This window comes from Anser brachyrhynchus (genome assembly GCF_964034855.1).
Source record: "Anser brachyrhynchus genome assembly, chromosome: 7".
Classification (NCBI taxonomy): domain Eukaryota; kingdom Metazoa; phylum Chordata; class Aves; order Anseriformes; family Anatidae; genus Anser; species Anser brachyrhynchus.
Genome location: NC_137701.1, coordinates 10,165,548 through 10,187,936, shown reverse-complemented (window position 1 = coordinate 10,187,936; position 22,389 = coordinate 10,165,548). Strand labels below are relative to the sequence as shown.

General features: G+C 41.3%; 1 protein-coding gene across 1 annotated transcript in view; it reads left to right on the top strand.

The window, feature by feature from the left end:
- The window catches only part of ABCA12 (ATP binding cassette subfamily A member 12), an 85,308-nt gene that overhangs the window by 21,638 nt on the left and 41,281 nt on the right, over positions 1–22,389 (top strand). The window contains exons 4-22 of the mRNA XM_080598740.1: positions 61–149; positions 1,554–1,663; positions 2,424–2,609; positions 3,445–3,623; positions 6,208–6,320; positions 7,107–7,200; positions 7,325–11,476; positions 12,102–12,217; positions 12,913–13,019; positions 14,096–14,349; positions 14,467–14,579; positions 15,049–15,173; positions 15,918–16,091; positions 17,086–17,250; positions 18,055–18,256; positions 18,805–18,944; positions 19,497–19,616; positions 20,752–20,842; positions 22,206–22,385. Of these exons, the coding sequence (XP_080454866.1) occupies positions 61–149; positions 1,554–1,663; positions 2,424–2,609; positions 3,445–3,623; positions 6,208–6,320; positions 7,107–7,200; positions 7,325–11,476; positions 12,102–12,217; positions 12,913–13,019; positions 14,096–14,349; positions 14,467–14,579; positions 15,049–15,173; positions 15,918–16,091; positions 17,086–17,250; positions 18,055–18,256; positions 18,805–18,944; positions 19,497–19,616; positions 20,752–20,842; positions 22,206–22,385 (6,710 nt within the window). The remainder of the gene's footprint in view (positions 1–60; positions 150–1,553; positions 1,664–2,423; positions 2,610–3,444; positions 3,624–6,207; positions 6,321–7,106; positions 7,201–7,324; positions 11,477–12,101; positions 12,218–12,912; positions 13,020–14,095; positions 14,350–14,466; positions 14,580–15,048; positions 15,174–15,917; positions 16,092–17,085; positions 17,251–18,054; positions 18,257–18,804; positions 18,945–19,496; positions 19,617–20,751; positions 20,843–22,205; positions 22,386–22,389) is intronic.

The window sequence follows — 22,389 nt, the reverse complement described above, 5'->3', positions numbered from 1 at the left end:
GCTTAATCATAAGAAACTGAGTTTTTACAGGTGTCTTCATTTTCTCCTTCTTTCCCTCAGTAAGCGGAGGAGCTTGTCCAGTGCGGCCAAGGACAACCATCCATCACCGTGGAGCGCTGAGGTTCCCAGCAGCAGGAATGCTTCACTGGGTAGGTTATTCACTGCTCTATGCAAAGGCCTGATCTTTAAAGGCTGATCTTTTGAAGCGCTCTCAACAGAGACGCAGTTCTTAGAGCGCTGCTAAAATGATTTATACGTTCTATACAGGCAAGTAACTGTGGCCATGACATCAGTGTAAATTCTTGGGAATAATTACAAGTAACTGTCTGCAGAAAAGAATTCTGGAATTTGACCAAGAAAACAGGATTAAATTGTTGTGCTTCACAGGAGCAATGCAAGATCGCAGACTGTTTGAACGTTAATTAAAGATGTGGCTATTTATGGAATACTGCCCTTTTACTGCCCACAAATTGTCCATAAACAGCTTATGATTTTTTTTTTTCAAATGCATTTCTTATTCACATTTATTCAGCAAACAAGTCTTCTTCTGTGCCATAGTGGATATTTATTGTTGATGCTGTTCTCCTCTGATGTGTTTCTCTTTCCTGAAGGAACTTTCAGACTTAAATTTTCTTTAAATCATTACAGTTATTATTTATTGGTGGTAATGGCTAGTACTATCTGCAAGTCGTCATGATGGATAGCCATTTCTCCGGGGAGCTCACGATCAAACGAATGATTACAGATTTGCATTCCGTGACTGTTCTGCCCCAGCCATTCATGGTTCCAATTAGCATTCCTGCCAATGCACTCGCTCCTTGGTGCATGGGCAGAAAAAGGCAGCACAAAAAAGGGACTGGGGAAAAAAAGTCAATGAATTGTTAGGGGAACTATCAACTCATGTTGATGGCCATGCATGGTCAAGAAAGAGTTCTGTTCTACCTCGTATTTAAGAAATAAAAATAATAGGTTGAAGCCTCAGCTGGTGTAAACTGGCATAGCTCTTTTGGTTTCAGAGAGCTGTGTGGTTTTGTGAGTGCAGCTCAGTGCAAAGGTTGGCTTTGGTGTGCATCAGCTGGGGACCTGGCAGCGTGCCACCATGTGTAGCAGGCAGCAGCGCTCCAGATCTGTGCTGGAGCTGAATAACAAGTGCCACCCTGCTGTGCCAAGGGCACCTGAGGAGCTCTGCCTTACAGGGCTATCAGCTCAAGCTGATGTGGGCTTCCTTGTAAGGCTGCCTGTGTCTCTCCTGCGTGGGGGAGCTTCAGGACTTGAGAAAAAAGGTAGAAGTTAATGTTGAGCTGCAAGCAAGTAGTTAAATGCATTTAATTTTAAAAAGTTACAAAAGGAAGTAGTGTAATCCAGGCTTTAATTACTTCAGAAGAAAACCTTAAGTAAGTAATTACAGGGTGCCATTGGTTGTACCTTTGGAGACAGATTAATGATGGCATGCCCAAAGCTGTAGTCAGTTAGCTATCCTCTGTCCTGGTTTGATGTAGCAAAGAGGTTAAAAGACATTAAGTAAAATACAGTGTTTCAAACTGTTATTGCAGCATTCAGGGATTTGGTGTATCATAGAGAAAATACCCTTTGGAATATTTCATCACCATCCAACTTGACTTCCAGCATCAACATGTTCAACAAAATCCTCAGTTTTGGGAAGGTAAGTCTGTATTTGCATAATAGCTGTGCCTGATCATTTATGTAATTATATTTAAAGAATTAGAAGCTCAAAGTACCAACATACGGCTTTTATTGCTTTAGAATCTCCCCCATTATGTGAATTTGCTTTATTCTGGGAAAAGGAAGACAGTTGTTGTGGGTGAGCTTTTAAGCTCTGTTGTACATGTATTATTCTCTAAGCAGAAAACAGATAAACCATGTATCCTGGGACGTAATACTGTGCACGACTAAATATTGGCACACAATACCATGAGGCATTTTGCTCAAAACTTTTGTTAGTTAAGGTATTATGAGTGCATTTTCTTTCATGTGCAATTAAAGATGACTTTGTCATTGGATTCGTTATTTGCCCACAATACTTATGCAGTGACATCAGAGGCACTGTGTATTTATTACATAGGTAATTGAATAGATACGGGAATAAATCCATTGTAACTGAACTTTAGTACCACTTAATGGACACCAATATGCTGGGGACACTGTCTGCTATTAATGGTAGATGAAAAAAATATTTGTAGCATGTTTATGTATTAATGCCTACAAACACACATTTCTGTTTATCTGCATGAGGAGTTTCAGGGATTTCAGTGACACTGTTCACCTGTTAAAATTCTGTATGTGTGTAAGTACTTATACTTTGCAGATGTCACTACTAACCTGTTAAAAAAAGTCCTATTTGCTTTAAAACCATCACAAATAGAGTATTGCTTTAAAGCTACCTTTAACATTACATCTTCTAGAACAAGACACAATTTTCAACTGGAGCAAATCTCAAAGTCATTCTGTGTGAGGTCTTGTCACGATACACAGCCCATCCTGATCTCACTGAAGAGAAGATGGCAGCCAACATCCACAGGACTTTCTGCTTTACTGACTCATCGCTTTTACAGTCATTTACCCAAGAGTTCAGTAGTCAGCTGGCTCAGGTGAGTGCCTGGGACTTCTCCTGATGTCTGCAGGTAGCAGCTGCGTTAACGTTAGTTCACACACTTCAGCATGGTGTTTTGGAGGTAGAATGTGACCCCGCCTGGCTCAGAGTAGCTCACCTCTATACTGAAGTGCATATAGCGCATGATGAGGCTGAGCTAATTTTTGCACAAACACCTTAGAGCTGAGCACACAGCTTTTGGGGAAAGGCAAGGACAGCCAGCTACGAGCTAGTGGCCATTAAGAGTTCCTCACTATGCCTAGGTTTTGTTTCTCCTCTTTATTTGCCTTCCTGCAGTTACAAGTAGATAGAACAATGTGAGAATGGGGCATAAATAAGAATATTTAAAGCTAGGGGAGGCCATAAATTTCACCATGTATTACATCAGCCATATAACTTCATCCAATAATTCCTGCATCTAATCCAACAACTCATGACTGAAGCAGTACCTGTCTTTGGGAAAGCTGTATAATTAAAGCAAATGGATCCTTTAAAGGTAATGCCTTCCTTTTTTTTCTTCTTCTTCCTTTTTTTTTTTTTTTTTTTTCTGCCATGGTGAGGATTCTTATTCATTTTTCTTGTATTCCTAGTCTTCAGACTATTGGGGAGATTCTGAATCTTAAGGCTTGTCTAAACAGAAAATTTATTGAGCAGTCTGGGGTATGAAGGTAAAGCACAGTCACTCTCTCCATTACTGCCTGTCACTAGAGTCCTCTGAATGTATTGTTTGTTGAGTTGTGTACAAGTGCAGTGCAGGCTAAAAAACATGAAAAGACCCACTGGCAACAAGAGTTCTTCTGCTTAAATAATTTCTTGCATTGTTATTTCTTAAGGTGCAGCACAACCCACGGTACCAAGCAGCATTTGTCAAGGAAATGGTCTCATTTCTAACACTAATCTCCCAAGTGCAGAACGACACCTCCCTGTGGCATCTCCTTTTGCTGGCCCCAGATGTGTTTCAGGGCAGTGTGCAACTGCAAGACATACTTGATTTTCTTCAGAATGCAAGCAGGTAAAAAGACAGAAAATACCAGGAAGGGCACTGAAAGCTGGTGGGCTTGTGCTGAACAGTAAAGACATGTCACTTTTCATCTTGAAGGGTGTTAGCTTAAAAGCGTGCTTTATTTGGGAGATGGTATGGCACCATTAATGCATCTCTGAATGTCTCTACAGACAGTGAGCAGTGCTTTGATTTTCAATCACTCCCGTTCGTTATTTAATTGGGAGCTTGATATGAACTAGTAGTTGTGTTCCAGGCTTCTTAGAGGCACTTCCATGCCCATGTCAGATAGAAAGGGTGCTGAGCAACAGCCCCTGCCTTTGGTTGAAGAAAAGCCCTCCTTGCTGTTCTGCTGAAACAGCAACTAGCCACTTCCTTCCCAAAAACTACAGAGACAAATTCAAGTGTCTTTGAACACCTCAGGTATTTGTAGGGGAGCCAGAAATCCACTTTAAAGAAAATGGTTCCCTGATTTACAGCTGTTTTATCCTTCTAAATGAGTCCCAAGGAAGCAGAGGAGAGAGGGAGCCTGGTTCTTCACATATGGGGCTTTGAATGTGTTTGATTTTAAGAAAGTACCAGTGATGTTCTTGCTCAAAGGCTATATGAAAAATCAGAAAAAAAATACATGAAAAAATATGAAAAATGGCTTAACTGCATTAATTAACCATGATGAATTGTTTGATGTTGTCCATAGCTGGGACAATAAAATCTCTTCTCAAATGGGTTTATCCCTTTCCTGGCCCTTAGTTGAGCTAAACTCTCGCTTTTCTCTACAAGACTTGAGTTACCCAAGAGAGTGGGAGCATCTTCCAAATCGTCTACTGGCTGTCTGATCAAAACTGCTAGAAATTATTCAGAATAGTCCACTTGTTACAGCACATGGAGGAAAGCAAGCTACTGAACATCTTCAGACTTTCTTGTTTTTTTTTTATTAGATATATGAGCAGTTGGGCAAAGATGCCAAAAGAGGTTGTAGAAACTTTGCCATTCTGATTACACCCAGGCTTAGAGGGACTCCCTTTTCATCGCTGGCATGTTGCCAAGGCATTTAAAATCCAGTACGTTTAGTATCCAGGTAATTTGCCGTGCTGCATTGTGAGAACTATTTGTAAGTCATAATGCCCTTATCCTTAAAGGAGTCGGTAGCAGTATGGTGAGAATTTTAATTTCATTCAGCGATGTTTTGCCCATGCTGCTTTTTCAGTCACAGCATTATTGCATTTGTTTGCATTTACTGGCTTGCAGATTCAAGCTTGAGAATCAGCACTGTTTGAGTGCCCAGGAAGAATTAATATTTACTGTGCTGCTCTGCTTTGCTCCATGACTGCAGAGCTGGGCAAAGTTATCATAAACACAACAAAGAGGCACAGAGAATTTCACCAGAACTGCAGTGCTTTTATGCCTGGCATGGGGCAGTGTAAATGCATGAGTAAAAAGTTACTGCAAATAGATTGCACAAATAGTACTTTAATGATGCTTACAAAAGCACATCTTAGCTAGCCTGGCCATGTCTTTTACTCAGGCAGTTCTGACCTCCTAAAGAAATACTATGCAGGGAATTTTCTACAGCAGAAAAATGAAGATACAGAAGAAAAGAACTTTTGCTCAACTAAATACGTGCCGTTTTACAATGGCAGCTTCTTCTCCTTCCGAGACAGGTGCTAACAAGCACCTCTGCAGAATGGAAATTGTGACCACCAAGTCCACAAAACCTGCATGGAAACATTGTGTTAAATGAGGAGAAAATAGTTCCCTGATGCTCTGTCCTCACTAGCGCTCTGTTCCCACAAATCACCATGTTTATATTCATGCCACTGAAATCAGCTCAGCCAGGTGCTGTGTGCATCACCCACAGAACTTCAGGCAGCCAGGAGATTGTGCATTTCATGGTGACCCTGTACCAACAGTGAAGGGCTGTTCTTTGTATAGGAGAAGCCAAAAGGACTAATAATCACTGTGAAGTTTTCTGTAACCTGTACACATTGAACAGGCAGTCCTTTAAATGACTTACCCTGGGATACAATATGCCTGATTATCAGCTTGTTCTTTCCAAAGACTGCAAAAACATTCCTTGCTTCCCCAAAGTCTGGTTATTACAATATAAAAGAGGAAAGAAGGAAAATTAGAAATGGTAACAGTTATTTGTGATCGCTTCTTCCATCCACAGGTGTCTCCCAGGGATCTCTGTTCTCCCTGGAGCCTTGTCTGCTTTATTTCTTGGTTTCATTTAGGAGGAGATTCACCTGCAGCAGTGAATCACAGTTGTGGCATGTCACCTGTTTTCTAAGCCCTGTTGTGAGGATTTAAGTCTATAGATTTTGCACGTGTCTTTGAATAAGTACATCCAATGAGTGCAACATACACATTTCTGCTAATATACCGCCATGGCTTTCCCTTCAAAGCCCTTTATTGTTTGTATTTTGTGCATGATCAAGCAAATAATTAAAAGTAGGGCCAATGTCTTAAAATGTCTGTCAGGCATTTTGAGAATGATAGGCTGTACTACGTCTGTGTCTTATTTGAACACTTGCTTTATTTCTACTCATAAACCTGCAACCACAATTTATTTTCCTTCTGCTTTTTTTCCCTTTAGTGTTGTGCTGGCAGCTCAGAATGTCTCTGCGTCGCTTGTGACTGATGATAGATTCAAAACTGCTCAAAATGGGGTTACAGATCCCCCATATTCCCTGAACTGCTTGGAGCAAGGTAAGACTCCTCCACATAGTCATATCTCTGCTGAAAACCTGTGGTGCCGAGGAGAAGCGAACTGCGGGCTAATAAGTAACTATACCAACTGCACAGTGTTCAGGGCTCAGCATAATGATTTCTCTTCTTAGCTTTTTACAAACATGAATAAAATACCTCGTTTTGAATGGAAAAGTAAAAAAAAAAACTTGGTTTTGTCAGCAGACAATGAATTAACGTGAGTTGCAGTCTCAATGGAAATGGGGAGCAGGAATTTTTATCTTAATTTTTTGGGGGGTCAAAATCTGCCTCTAGCTGTGGGCTCTGTCAAACTCACGTGGCTATATCAAGGTGTAGGGATTGAGAATAGGCTTGTATATGTCAAGGCTGGCCATTCTTCTACTCCGTTTCCTGTCAGTTTACATTAGTCAGTCAATGCCCAGGTGCAGGTAGTAAAAAATCTTCCTATACAAAGAAACCCAATAATAAATATTAGGCCAACTTGGGCTGTGTTGCTGATTGCTCTCCTAAAGCAGGAGAAGAGCTCCGTTTGTACCCAGACCTCAGGGCCATTGAGTTGTTCCTGAGATGGGAAATCATTTCTACAATGGCAGGTAGCATCTTGACATCCTTTGGAAGCCCAGGAAGAGTTGCACCCCAAAGGCGCAGTCAAATGTCAGAACAGGATCTTGTACGTTGTGATAGGAGCCTAATTACACACATGCTTGTTTTCCTTGACACATTTGCCATAAAGCTCTTCTCAGTTTCCAGCCTAATATGAATATCATCTCTATTTCTTTGTTGTAGATAAAGAAAAAAGTTTGGTGACCAAATACATTTGTAATCACTTTAACTGGAAAGACAAGAAGGCTTTGGTATTGGAGTTGGAAGAAGTTCTGAGGTAAGACATTGGCTAAAGGGATATTACTAACAGTAAAATTCAAATCTATATTTTCTCTAAATCACTTTACATTTCCACTTGCATTGATTTCATATTCACTAAAATGCCTTTTTTTCCCTTCCAGAAAAATAAAGTCGCCAGAGATTGGTGGAAAAGACTCCAAGAGGTCCATTAATTCATATGATTTAGAAGCCATACAAAAGTCTCTACATCGTTTAAAAGGCTTTGAGAAAAAAATGAATAGAAGTGAATTAAAAAGCTTAAATCTATTCAGAAATTTGAAGAATGAAACATTAGAGAAATTGTATGCAATTCTTGAACTGGGAATGAATCCACATCATGATTATAAATTAAAGGAAGCTTATAATAAGGAAATAATTGATGAAATCTATAACTTAACATCACTGCAATTACAGAGTGCCTTTAACGGGACTTCCATTTTCAATATAATGACCCAGTGGAAAGAAATTCAGAGTGCTTTAAAATTAGCCACAATGATTTGGAATCCAGATTTGTTAAATAATTCTTATTTTAGTACAGCACAAACTGAGGATGCTCTCAAAATGTTACTCACCACTAGCATGCAATCATTTCTGGAAGACTTAAAAGACCATTTAGATGGAATGGAAGAAATACCATCTTTGTTTTCTGATCATCTGCTTAAACCTGTGTCCTACAGCAACTTCCCAGAGCAACTCCTAGCTCTCCAGAAGATATTTTTCATACTGACACATGCAAACATAGGTTACAAGTACCTACTGTTGCCTGTGTTTGAACTGATGCAGAAAGTAGAGAGCTCCATGGGAGAATTCTGGTGGGATGAGTTGAATACCTATTGGCGCATTGGTGAACAGCTGAGATCAATGAAATGGAATAATACAGGCATTGTAGCCTACGGGCAGTTTTTAGAGGTCTTAAGCAGCCATTTAAAAAAGCATAATAATAATTCAAATGGTCTTTTCAGTGAACAATTAGCTCCACTGTCGGAATTCATAACAGCTGTGTTTAAAGAGTTTGATGGGGAAGACTCTGAAGTAGCCAATATCTCAATAGTCACTCAAGCCATAGAAAAGACCTTGTACATATTAAAGGACTTACAGCTGAATTATAATATCAGTAAATTAAAATATATAGACCTTTTCTTTAATTTTGACAATGAAACCTTTGAGAGCTTGTCTGAACTTCTGAGGGCAGGAATGAAAATCCTCCATTATAGAAATGCCAGTGAAGCTTCCGCTGAAGTAATAATTAACCGTGTCTATAACTTAACACATCTTCTACTGCAGGAATTCAGTGAGTCTTCCTTACAGCACAATGCTTCTCTGAAGGAAAAAGTGGTGGATCTCATGTACTTAGCCTTGAGCCCTTTCCTTGGGAATAGCGATGGCAGTTCCAGGACAATCCTGAACTGCTCTGCTCAGGATGTGCTCCGCATAGCAGTCCAGATGCTTTTTGAAAATACCACCCTAAGCGAGTCCTTAGCCAGGAGCCCCTGCAAAGCGCTCTTTGCTTTCATGGACGTGGAGAGAGGAACTCTGCACAACGAAAGCTTTACCAAACTGTTCCAGCTTGCCATATCGAACCTGAAACTGTCTCCAGAGTTTGCTAGTGTCTACAAGAACAGCAGCGAACGCTTCTCCAGGGAGCTGTCATGCACCATCCAGTCTCTGCAGTTTACTCTGCACCTCCTTTCCAAATTTAAGCTCGTCTCTGAGCTGGAAAACTCTTGGGTACAGGAGAAGATGACAGCTCTGAGTGCTGTCATGGAGGGACTGCTGCAGAGTAATGCCTCCTGCCCCATCCCAGTCAAAGATGTGGGTGGCATGTTCCCATCTCAGCTTTTGAAGATGCTCCTTCCTTTCATGCTGAATGAAACACTACTACATTCCTTAAATTCATCCAACAGCTCAGCAGACTGGCATAGGCTGCCTGTGTTTTCCCATCTGTTACCGACTACTTCCACTTGGAACAGCAGTATATATGAACTGCTAAAGGCTGGGGGAAATGCTTCTGACAACTCCGAGTGGGGACATGTCTCACGGCTCTGGCATGCCACTGGCAAGGTGTTGACCACCAAATGGAACCTGACAGAAGTGGATGAGTATGTGAAACTCTTGGAAATCGTGAAAAAAGCTCTAATTCTTGTGGATTTGGGGGTAGCTCACGGAAAAACGTTAGTGCATAAGATTTTTCATAATTCCACTGGAGGAATGAAATCCTCAGATCTGAATGATTTATTTAGTTTATTAAAACTCCTTTTCAATTCAACTTCTGCCACAAACAGCACTCTAGAGTTGGAAAGAATATTTCAAGAAATAGTCCCACTATATGAGATTGATAGTAAAGGACTGTTTTACACTAATCCCCAAGGGAAAGAAAATCAAGATATTCTAACCACGGCTGCAGTGATTTGGAATCAGATCTTCTTAAACAGGACTCATTTTAATACAGAGAAAGCTTGGGAGGTTATCAAAATGATTGCACTTCATGCAATCTTGCTTGAAGACATAGAAAATTATCCCAGCACAAATGAAGAAGTGTCATCATTATTTTCTGACTTCTTGTTGACCCCTGTAACTTCTGAAAATTTTGCAGAACAGCTCTTGTCCCTTGAGCAGCTTCTTGCTGCCATGGCAAAGGTGAATACCAGTGATCATTATCTGCTGATCTCTTCTTTGTCTAAGCTAATGCAGAATCTCCAGAGTTCCCCTCATGGAAGGCTGGGAAATGAACTTCACACTTTCTTGCAGATTGCTGAAATTGTCCAGTCCATGAATTGGGACAGCACAGACAGTCTTACTTTCCGCTCACTTCTAGACATACTGCAAAATCTGTTCAGTGCCATGAAAAGTGACTCCAGTCTTCCTTTCAGTAAGGAACTTAAGCAGTTCATACGCATTATGTCCTCCGTATTTGAGCTGTACGATGAAGTCAACCCCGGGGGAGCCAACATCTCCGTATACTTGCAAGCCATACAAAGGAGTATCCTTATTTTAAAAGATTTGCAGAAAAGTTATAATATCAGTGAGCTTGAAACTGTTATCCGATATTTTGATTTTTATAGTAACTATGTCCAGAGACTGTTTGAAATATGGAGAGCAGGAATGAAAGTCCTTCATGACCCCAACTTAAACAGAACATTGGAAGAAAAAATAGGCATTGTCGTTCATGTCTCAGAGATGCTGCTGGAGGGGGAGTTTAGCGAGTTTTCCTTACAGCACAGTGCTTCTCTGAAGGAAAAAGTGGCGGATCTCATGTACTTAGCCTTGAGCCCTTTCCTTGAGAATAGCGATGGCAGTTCCAGGACAATCCTGAACTGCTCCGCTCAGGATGTGCTCCGCATAGCAGTCCAGATGCTTTTTGAAAATACCACCCTAAGCGAGTCCTTAGCCAGGAGCCCCTGCAAAGCGCTCTTTGCTTTCATGGACGTGGAGAGAGGAACTCTGCACAACGAAAGCTTTACCAAACTGTTCCAGCTTGCCATATCGAACCTGAAACTGTCTCCAGAGTTCGCTAGTGTCTACAAGAACAGCAGCGAACGCTTCTCCAGGGAGCTGTCATGCACCATTCAGTCTCTGCAGTTTACTCTGCACCTCCTTTCCAAATTTAAGCTCGTCTCTGAGCTGGAAAACTCTTGGGTACAGGAGAAGATGACAGCTCTGAGTGCTGTCATGGAGGGACTGCTGCAGAGTAATGCCTCCTGCCCCATCCCAGTCAAAGATGTGGGTGGCATGCTCCCATCTCAGCTTTTGAAGATGCTCCTTCCTTTTGTGCTGAATGAAACAGTAATGCATTACTCTGACAGTTTAGCAGGCTGGAATAACCTGTCCAAGCTCTTCAGTATGGTACAGGATGAGCTTCACATGAATGACATACTGCAGAGATTCCAAGGTTCCTACAACCTCACCAAATGGAGTCATTTCTCAAACACCTGGGATGCAGTTGACAGTTTACTGAACAACAAAATGGATCTAGCTAAAGTGGCTGGCTTTGCAAAGTTATTGGAAGCAGTGGCAAACAACCTTTCCAACAATGTGTCGGCTCTAGACATCATAGAAGCTGTTGACTATGTTCTCATGGCGCTGAACATCTCTGATCTGCTAAATGAATTCAGCACAAGTTCCAGCTCAGCTTCTTTCTCCAACAAAACTAGTTTGGATCGTGTGATTGACCTTGTCGCTCGTCACTTTGTTGTCCTGGCAGAAACCCTGTACAACAAGACCCTACCTTGGACTCAAGGTGACCAAACACTGTCACCAACCAGTTTGATCACACGGTGAGTTTGGTTTGAGAGTATTGTAATTTCTTTTATGGGAAGTGATGAACATTTACTTCCAGCATGAGAAGTAATTTTCTTCCAGTGGATCAACTTTTGTTTGTTATCACCATAATTTCGGACACTAGATGTAACGTGTGTTAAACCAAAGGACAGGAAATTTCTGTTTGAACTGATCATACAGCTGACAGTAGACTTTCAAAAAATTTCTGGATTGCTATGTTTCAGTTCACAGTAGAAGCAGAATCCTGTAGGAGACTTGCCACCAGTGGTAAACTCTTTGGAATCCCTTTCTTTGTGGTATGACTCTTTAGTTTTTCTTTTTATCTTCCCTAAGTGTGCCTTTTCAACTATAAATTGCATCCACAGTGAACCTTTCAAGCATGTTTTCTTTTACGTATGGTTTGAGAGTGGATGACAGCTTTGGGAGATAATGGCAAAAATAATTGATGAAATGAAATTGGGTGGGTACCCACTTAGGAAATGTCATAGGAGATGCATGGCTTCATCTGGAATTCTTATTTACAGCTGCCAAGTAACAGCATCTGCACAACTGATGGGTCGCTCACGAATATACCTTGCTTCTGAAGGAGAAGCTGATTTAAACTCCTGTCTTATTTTTCAGATTTCTGTTTTTAGAATTTGAAAAAACCATCTTACAAGTGACAGTGAATAACAGCTATAACCCTTACCTGATGTGTTTAATAAATGCCACTGAAGTTGAAGACAGCAAATTGACAGGTAATCATGATTTCATTAATGTTGTGGGACCTCAGCTGCAATGTGTTTTTGCCTGTCTTTTCAAAGTGTTTTGTCTAATGGTGGGAAGGAATGGTGCTACATGTTTTCATCTGCTGGCAATTAACTGCAGCTGTGAGACCTCAGGAAGCCAGACTCCTCTTTGTTTGAGTTATGTCACGTTGTGGGTATAAGTTTTCCATCCAACGATATCCAAAAGGCACGTGTACTATTCTCTACGTGATGACAGGTTGCTGACACTCAGATAACGAATCCTTACAAATAGAAACCTATATTCCCTTCACAGCTTTATGTACCCTTAAGATGACAGGAGTTATTTTGAGAGTTAACATGATATTTCAAGTAGATATTCATGGTATGTGCTTATTGTAAGACCTGAGAGGTTTATCTGCTGACAGAAGAGAGATACCAAGTGGGCTCTGAAGCTCACTGCCAGAAGTCCTGTTTGTAGCGTGGGGATGGATTTCTTTAGGAGCTGAGCACCTACCAAGACTGGATCAGCATGTTACAATCCATGTCTTAGATAGTGATTTCAGAGGTCCTGAGCCATACAAATTTGATGGAAAATAGCAATGCTCAGCAGGCCTTGGATTAAAAGTGGCAGTATTCCCATCTGTGAAGTTTCTGCAAGTCTGGTGTTTTTGTTTTGAGTAACTTTTGTTTTCTTCTTCCCACAGAAAACATCACACTGCTCTTGAAGCAAATTCATCTGAAAAAGAACTATTTAATGCAAAATAATACCCCTGAGAAACATTCATCCATACCAGAGCTCCTGAAGCTAAAAGTGAGTCTGCTTAAAATGCTCACTTGAAGGACATCCCACAGTGATACATGAATGTGCAATGGAGATTTTGGAAAACAGCATATGGGAAAAAAAGTGTCTTAAGAGAATCTGATAAAAGCTAGGACTGAAACACTGTTGTCTGCCTGTATTTAAAGGTCAACACTGATCTGGGCTGATCAACTTGTTCCTGTACCAGTCTCTACCCAGTATATACACAGTTTTCTGAGAAGGTAGAGGTGTCCTGCCTCACAACACAGTAGAACTTTCTGAGACTAAGACCCTAAGCAATATTGATTCATGGATTTCCCTCACCACCTTTGGATTTAGCGGTGTCTCATTTGCTTCTTACACCATTTATACACGCCTGCACCATAGCATGTATGCTCTTCATTCTATTTCTCTCATGCAGAGAAGTAGAATTTAAAAAAATATTTTAAAAAAAGTTTGTCATGCTGCTGCTGCTTATTAAATCTGTAAAAATAATTTAATGAGCCTCTGAGTAACAGGTATAGGCACAAAACAGACAGCAGTTCTTGGCATGACTGATAATGTAAAGAGTGATGTCAGACAAGAGGGAAACCCATGATGGAACAGTAGGCAAAGGTTTGTAATTTCACACAGCAGGCTGGCAGAAGCAGAAGTCATTACTTCTAGCCAACTCCTTTTCATCTGTTGCTGTAGGGATGACCAACTGGTGTCCAAATAGCTTAACCTATTGCAAAATGTACATTTCTTTGGTCTCTGGGAAGATTAATTACTCAACAGGTGAGCCCAAATGGGATATTGCTGCATATGTGTGTTGGGCAAGGGAAACGATACTCTGAGGCTTGCAAGGTTTATTAGATCCTGTGCAATGTTATAAAGCCAGGTCTGCTACCAATTCATGCAGGATTGTTGGTTGTGAGCTTTTCTATTTGAGGCCTACTGAAGGAACTAAAAATAGATATTAAAAAAAAATAATAATCCTAAAGAAAAATGTGAAGGACCAGCTAGACTCTTTAAAATGTACCTTTTATAGTTCTGTCATCTAACTGGTGTTTGTGCATTTGTCTTCCTTTTCAAATTTTCCTTTGAAGATAACTCGCCTCCGGGATCTGACAACACTTCTTTGTGACTATGAGAGCTTTAAGTCAATACAGCATATTTGCCATCTCCCTAATGTTAGCTTTGGAGAACTGTGTGAACAGAGTCAATCTCATGAGCAGCTCCTCCGTGCTATCGAACTGAGCAGTCAAGTTGTGACCAACGTACTGAATGGCAGAAGGATCTCCCAGGAGCTTCAGAATGTACTGGTTGGGGATGCCACAAATGTCCAGACACAAATAAAGTGGTGAGGCTTTTCGTCTGAGTTAGGTTGCTATAGTATTCTATTTATGAAGTGATAAAATGTCTTCCTGCCTTCTTCTCATATTCCCAAATTTGTGGTTGTTTTGTTTTTCCAATTTAGGTTTCAAGAAAACATACCAGAAATTGCTTTCTTTCAAGAGATTCCTCAGTATATTAAAACTTTGAATTCCATGTTGAACATCACTGAGAATTTAACAGATGCCAGCAAGCAAGGTAGTTTCCTGTATTTTCTTTACAATGTTGGTTTGTGAACATCATCCCTGGTATCATAACTTCCGCTGAAAACCCAAGATTTGTTTAGCTGCCAGGAAGAAGTGGTATTACTGAAATAACCATACACCATGTCCACTGTTCTTGGGATCCTTTTGTCTAGGGTAATTCCAGAGCCAGTGCTAGACCAACATTTTTTTCTGCACTGCCTGAAAATCTGACATGCTGAAAGTCCAAAGTCTTTGTATTTGGGCAAAATTTGCTATCCCTAAACCTGCCAACTTTATATCATAGTGGAATTCAGACTGTGGAACCTAGGAAATATGACTCTTTTGCAAGGTTTGGGGGTTTTAATCAGCAATGATATGCAGCACTTCCATCCTTTACCAAAAATTAAGTTCTCTGTGTGCTTGAGATTACCGTCTATCTGAAGAAAGCTGTTACATCAACTTTTTTTTGATTTCCTTTACAGAAAAGTTAAGGGATGTCTTTAAAAATGTGGACCAGCTCAAAGAGGATCTCAAAAACATGACAGGAATGTCCACAGCCAGTATTGATGCTCTTCTGGAAACATCTCTCCCAGAAAACAGCAGTCACGTAAGCTTGCTGTCATTGTAGTGAGAGATCCTGTTGACAGCACAGAGAGAAGTAGACAGTCCCACAGGGATAGACAAGGGACATAGATCAAAACAGCCACCAGAAATGCAGTAGGATGTCACTGACATCAGTTTAGCCATTTGAGACCGAGAGCCATATGGTCTTTTTGGCTGTCACGAGTAGCTGGTAACAGCCACACGCTGCCTGGTGAGTGATTGCTCTGATCTGCAGTGAGGGCACAGTTCGCTCTAACAGCCTAATGAGGACAAGTGAGATCCTTGGTGGGGTCCTCAGTGCTGAGGAGTTGTTGTAGTCCAGATGGAAAAGCACAGTTCTAAACAGGATTCATGAGAGCAGTCAGGGGTCCAAAAATAGCCTCCCATAAGGAGAGATGAGCTTGCCTTCTTCAGCCTCCTGTGCAAGCAGAGCTCCAGATGCTTTTCCCCTTCCCAACCATCTTGTCTGGAGTGAACCCCGAAGAGCGCAGTCTTTTTTAGTCTTCACATGCATCAGTCAATGGGAAACTGAAGCCACAAAAGCTTTTACTGCTCTGCAAGCTAGGCAGTAAAACACAATCTTTAGGATTTGTCCCTTGCAGTGGGAGTAGTAGGTAGGCATATTCTGGTTCTCAGGGCTGAAATATGACATTGTGGAAAGAACAGCAGCAAGGCAAGATTAAACTATGCATACTGGAGTGAGCAGTCTACTCCCTGACAAATCTTTTCTTCCTTTCTGCAAACACAGCTCATTTCTCAGATCCTCCAGCTGGAGTCCTGTAGCACCCGTCCTTCCGACCCACAGCTGCAAACCGTAGCAGAGGAGTTCTGCAATCTCTCTGTGTCAGAGAGGACTCGTGAGATGTACATCCTGGGGGTCACCCTGTTACAACACTTAGACGTTTATAATTTCTTATACAAGGTTAGTGCTGGATTTGTAGAGTGCTTTCTATAGTCTTTGCTGCATGTAGTGGCTGAAAGGTCATAAAATATCATTGCAGTGGCCAGGAGCAATGCTGATTTACACAAGCCAAAGATCAGGCTTTTCTCATGCAGTAATTTTTATTGCGTATCCATGCTGTGACAGTGTAGATATAAATGAAGATCCCAGCTGGTGTAAACCCGCAAACCTCATTTAGAGGCACTAGACCTGCTCCGAATGCCTCCCTATCTGCTAGTATTGTTTATGTGCTGTCACAGCCTCTTGAACATTCCCAGCTGAGTTCAGGATTCCCAAAAACAAGACACCAGGCTAAATTTTTTCTATCCCTTGAAAATGGAAGCCCTGAAAAACATCCTGTAAAATATATTTTCCCAATCTAGTTGTCACTGCCAAGTTATTAAACGATTCAAATATCCCCCACATACATGTATATAAACAGCAAGTCAAAGTACTGTTCACTGAGAAGTGTGGATTGAATACACATTTTAAAACACTACAGAAATCACAGAATTGAAGGGGTTGGAAGGGACCTCAAAAGATCATCGGGTCCAGCCCCCCTGCCAAAGCAGGTTAGAAATGATCCTGAGTGGAACAGAAGTTACTAAATGAGAATGCCAATTAATTTGTCTTAGGTCAAAATTCACCTGTAGTGTTTGACGTCTCTGTTGTATGAAAGGCCACCTCTCAAATTATATCCCAGCCAACATCTAGCACGTTTCCCAACTGTAGGTGTTTGGAAACATGCACCTTTTAGAATATGTAATAGTCACGGGAGGGGGTTGCAAAACCATTTGTGGATTTAGGAATGCTAATCTCATTCAGTTCCCATGGGACATGTGCTCCTTAAACCTCCTAACAATATTGAACATCCCACAGTCTCCATTTTGGGATTAAGAGAAGATCATGGGTGCGTGCATACACATGCACACAGATTCCTGCTAATCATAATTGATTTCCTTCCTGCCTCTTGCAGATGTTTTTCCCTAAGGAACTTCAGAAACCTGTGGACAAGATGTTAGGCGTTCTGACAAAGATGAAATATTACAGACACCAGGTTGAGTCTGATGTTGATCCACTGTTGCAAGCTATTCATTCACTGAAAAAGCTCCGCCAGTCTAGAAGGATGTCACTGAGTAAGGTATGTGTAGTCTGCATGTGCTTGGGAGGTAAAACACCATTGCACCAGTTTTCATAGGAATTTCTTATTGTAGAAGCTGAAGGTGCATTCAATTGTGGCTTACTGTTTCTCTTTTAAAATAGTGATGCCATAAAACTAATCTCTATCAAACTGACATGTTGCCTGAATAGGAGTGCTTAGATTTGGAGCATTGAGACAGCCTGGTGTCCAGTGTGGTTGGAGGGGGGGGTGACACTAGGAACAGAAGTGCAAGGGATGAACAACCCTCTTGAAGGGGAATAGACTTCGAACAAAATACACAGATGCACTGGAAGTGGTCGGTGTGTGAAAACAGCTGGAGAGCTGCCCACTGAAGGCTATTCAAAACCATTTAAGTGAGCAGCAAAAATTCACTCCAGCTTTGGTGTGCGTTAGATCACGCTTGTAGCCTCAAGGCTACCCAAAACATTCACTACAAACCCAGTCCTGTTGCAACAGCTGCAATAACTTTGGGTTGCACTAACAGCATCCACCACTGGATCCCGTCCCTTTCTGTTCCATAGTCTTGTATGTATGGCACCAGGCACCCTTATTGCACGTGTGGTAGGCGATTCTCACATTGAGTCTCATGCCTTGAAATGACATTAGCCATAAAATCATGATTTCTGGGGAAAGCCCCTTATTCTGTAGAGATAAACTTATTTTAAGAAATCAGTATAAGAATGTTTATTCCTTTCCTTCTATTACCTCTTTTTCCTCTCCAGAATAGGGTGTTTTTAACAGGTAGGATGTATTTGTTTGGGTGTTTTTTTTCCTCTTCTGCAGGCATTATTTAAACCAAATGACTTTAAGATAACACGTGGCACATTTAAATCCATGTCAAAAGTTCTCTGCAACCAGGATATCACACCCCTGTTTTTTGAGTCCTTGCTTCCCGATTTTGGAGACCCTGTAAGAAACAGTTCTTCTGTAGAGGATGCCCATGTCCAACAGATGATGAGGAAATACGGAATTCCTCACGATTCCAGTAAGTCTGGCTTTTCCATAGGTAAAATACATTTCAAAACCAAACTCTAATGTTTAGAGAGATCCATCACTGAGCTTGATGTCTCTGGAGGGCTCACGATTTATGTTAGTTGAAGATCTGCTCCACCCAAATTATCAGTGGCTTATTTTCATAAATGTTAAAAGACAAACAGCCAGCATAGCCCAGCAGTGCTTGATACTGCGCTGTTTCCCAGTTGTTGATGGGGTGGTTCTAGGACTTGACAGGTCACCGCTTTTTCTTTATACGTAGTTTTTCTGACTGCGCTGACATTATTAGCTCCTCTGAGTTCACAAAACTGCATTTAACCTTCAGGCACAGAATCCTGGCTCGAATGAGGAGATTCTTGATGCCTTGAGTTCAGCAACAGGAGATTTTGGGGGTGGATTGCTTTTGTCAAACCCATTATTATCAGTCAGCAACGAGAGCCCTGAAGTCATTTGCTGGACACAGCAACAAATCGGACCAAGCTTTCTCATGTCTGGTCTACTTGTGCTCTGTGCAACTCATTTGTTTTTCTGCCCTTACAGCACCATTTTGTTTGTCCTTTTACCTGGATCTGGTCAAGACCCCAACTGGAGCTTTAATTTGGTCTTTTCTAAAACCAATGGTGTTTGGGAAGATCCTTTATACTCCAGATACCCCAGAAACTCGGGCAATCATGGGAAAGGTATGACTCTGTTTACAGTACATCAGGATATGCCCACTCAAAAGGATTTTAATTTGTGTCTAGCACGGACTGGTTTATTTGGGAAGCAGAAGTCTGTTTTCTGTCTGTTTGCAATATTAGATTTTTTTCATAACTCTATTGCTGGTCATATGAGTCATCTTTCATCTTGAAATAAATGTTACCTCCAAAAAAATCATGTTGTTCTACTTTTAATAGTACAATTATTTTAAGGCTTTCAATGTATGAAGTTTCACCTCCATATTTTCGGCAAGTAACAGAGATGTCTTCCAGGACAAATGCTCACCACTACGTGTGGCAAGCAGGCCAGTGATAGAAGGAAAGCTGACACCCAAGGCGTGCTCCAAATGTCAGCTATGAGGCCTTATTTTTAAGTAATTACTTAAAGGGGCATTTTGCCAGACAGTAACAAGGTGCTAAGGAAAACCCTAAAGAAACCTAATTTAGTCTTAGCAGTTTTCCTTACTTATTTTTTAAAAGCTTTCAGGTAATTAGTAAGTGGATCCTTATATGTTGTTGTGTGCTTTTTTATAGTCTAATGCCACCTTAAAGCAGATGGCTGATCTAGCCCTGAAGTCTCAGGAATGGCTGGACAAGTCTCCTGCCATCATGAATTCACTGACTAAGTTAAACGAGACCGTTCCAATGATCAAGGTATGAGATCTTACCCTGCCCTGTCTCTCTCACAGAAGGGAGGATGGGTTTCTTCGCTGAAATAAATTGGGGTTGGAGTGACCTCGGGGACACCTGAGCTCAGGCTTCTGCCCTTGGCTTCACAGCTTCTGTGCCTGTCTGCTTGTTCCCCTAACAGAAATACTGCTGGCACACCTTTCCATGCAAATCCTCTTTCTGAAATATGTCTGTAGTGTGCTCCTTGACACTGGCCATGCTGAGGGCTGCTGGAGGGCTAAGATGAGCAGGGAACGCTCTTCAGTTTGTAAATTAACTTTCTGCTTGATAGAGTGATCCAGCCAGCCAAGACCAGGCAAGAAATGACTTTTTCAGAAAATGAAACAGTATCTATAATAAACATGTAGCTTTGGTACACACGTAAGAGCTAGGAGATGTCTTTGTACCTCAGTGAATGTAAATAAAATTTCTTTTTCCCCTCCTAAGGAGCCTAGCCTTGGTTGGCTGCAGAAAGCAGTAGGCTGCAATGCTTCGCATACTTGCTTCACATTTGCTACAGTAGAAATTGTCTCCTTTTCTTAAAAACTATGAAAATGAGATCTCTGGAACCCTAAAGCATTCAAAGATAATTTCAGTGGCTGAAAATCATTGTAATTTCTATGGCACGGAGAGAAAATCCAGAGTGGATTATGCAGAAGTGAAATGAAATATTCTCTGCTGACTGCACTTGCTGGTGGAACAATGAACAATTCAGCCAAATAAAAATCTGACAGCCAATCTCCAAGCTAAATTTTGGACTCTACCCATTGCGTGCTGGCTGTGTTCACAGGACTTGAACAGACAGAAGTGAAATTTACTGCACTTTTAAGCCTCAGGTTAAACAAAGAGTATCCAAGATTTTTCCATGGGAGTCTGGTGCCTGGTGGAGAGTCAAAAGGCATCTTCTGTTGACTCCAAGTAACATTAGTTTTCTTTTTTTCATTGCTGACATTTCCCCATCCTGAAACAGAGAATGAAGAATGGAAGGTCAAGAAAGGAGTAGGAGAGGGTTGAACAAGCGTTAATGAAGGCAGCTGGTCTGTTGTATTTTAGCAATACGCTAAATAAGCTCGCGGGGTTTGTGGTCAAACTAATGCTTTTTCTCTTTGCTTGTTGACAGAATGCCCTGCAGAATCCTTTTGTGCAGGTTTTTATCAAGCTGATGGTGGATTTGGACGCAGTTGAACTGCTGAGTCAAATAAATGAGCTGGGTAAGTTGTTCCATATGTGCTGCCCTCCTACTTGTACTTCAGGTCCGGAAGCTGCAGAGTCACCAAACTTCAGTCATTCTCCAGTTCTGCTCTTCCATGGCCAGTATCAGATGCTTTAGTGTGAGGCAATCTCAGCCATGATTCAAAACTCTTGAAGTCTGTCTGTGGGAAAAGACTCTTAGAAAGCAAAGGGCTTGTACGAAGAGATGTTTCTCATGAGCGCTGAAGGAATAGTAGGATGGGAATCTCTGCAGCTGATTGTGGCCACTGGAGGACACTATTTAGCCATAATTATCACTTCAAACGAGCTACCTGGGATTCAGATGGGAAATGTGGAGAGCTCACTTACATTGCATTAGTGTTCAGCTTGAAAGTTTTCCGGAGCAGAAAAGGAAAGGACCCAATAAAGGAGCACAGGCTGGTGAAGCCAGAGGCATCATTACAAAAGATGCCCTGATGGCATTTGCTGTTCCCTGATGGTCTTGCATAGTCCTTCAAGGTGAGAGGTGCTGATCTGCACAGTGGTAATCATCAGCTAACAGCACTGGTGGTTGTATCCCTTCTTAGTGTGCAGTACGGTGATGGTAGCCCCCCTCCAAGCTGGTCTTATTGCCCCTATGCACATTTTCGGTGTGTGCATACATCTCAACGTATATCTGGTTTATGCCAGCAAAAGTTATCGTAAGCCAAGCGTGGTTTTAGTCTGTTAAAGTCTGAATGATGTGAACACGCTGTTCGTGATGACCCCTGTGCTATTTCATGAGTAGCATCTCCTGTCTGAACTCCCCATAAAATCATCATGCCTGCAGCAGCTGTTCCATATTAGTTACACCACATTATGCAGTCACCTTTTAAAACAGCCAGGCAACAGCAGCATCGTTATTAAACTTCATTATCAGGTTTAGTACACACATCAGCACAACAGACATAACTTTTCTTGATGTGCTTGGATAGAGCCCATTCTCCCCTGAGACAGCAGCTCAGCAGACGTGTTGATTACATCAAAAACCATGAGATGTGGAATGAATGGTGAGCATCACATGCAAGTCTAGAAACCCAGCAGGTTAGTGGCAACTTCTGATTTGGGATGGCTGTCACATCACAGCGCTGGCATCCTCCCAAAGGCAAGCTCACGAACATATTACAAATGATTAACATAAAAATTGGGTCAACAACATGCCTTCGTTGCACTGCGAAGTGCAGAAATGTGTTTTACACTTTGTGTTTAGTATGATGTCCTTTCTTCCTTTCTGGTGTCATTGTTGGTATAAAGAGCAGAATGGTTTGATGGATTTTTATTTTTTTTTTTTGCTATATGTACTGATGCTACTGTTTGTTTTTTTTTTGTTGTTGTTTTTTACAGATGACATTCGGCTGGAGTTACAGAACAACTCTGACATTGTCGATCAGTTGAACACATTAGCTACTCTTGCTGTAAATGTGTCTTCCTGCGTCTCATTTAATCGCATTTGGGCAGTCAAAAGCTTAGAAGAATTGGAAAGGATGGCTAAAGAGCTCTTTCTAAAGAATGAACTTTTTGCAAGTAT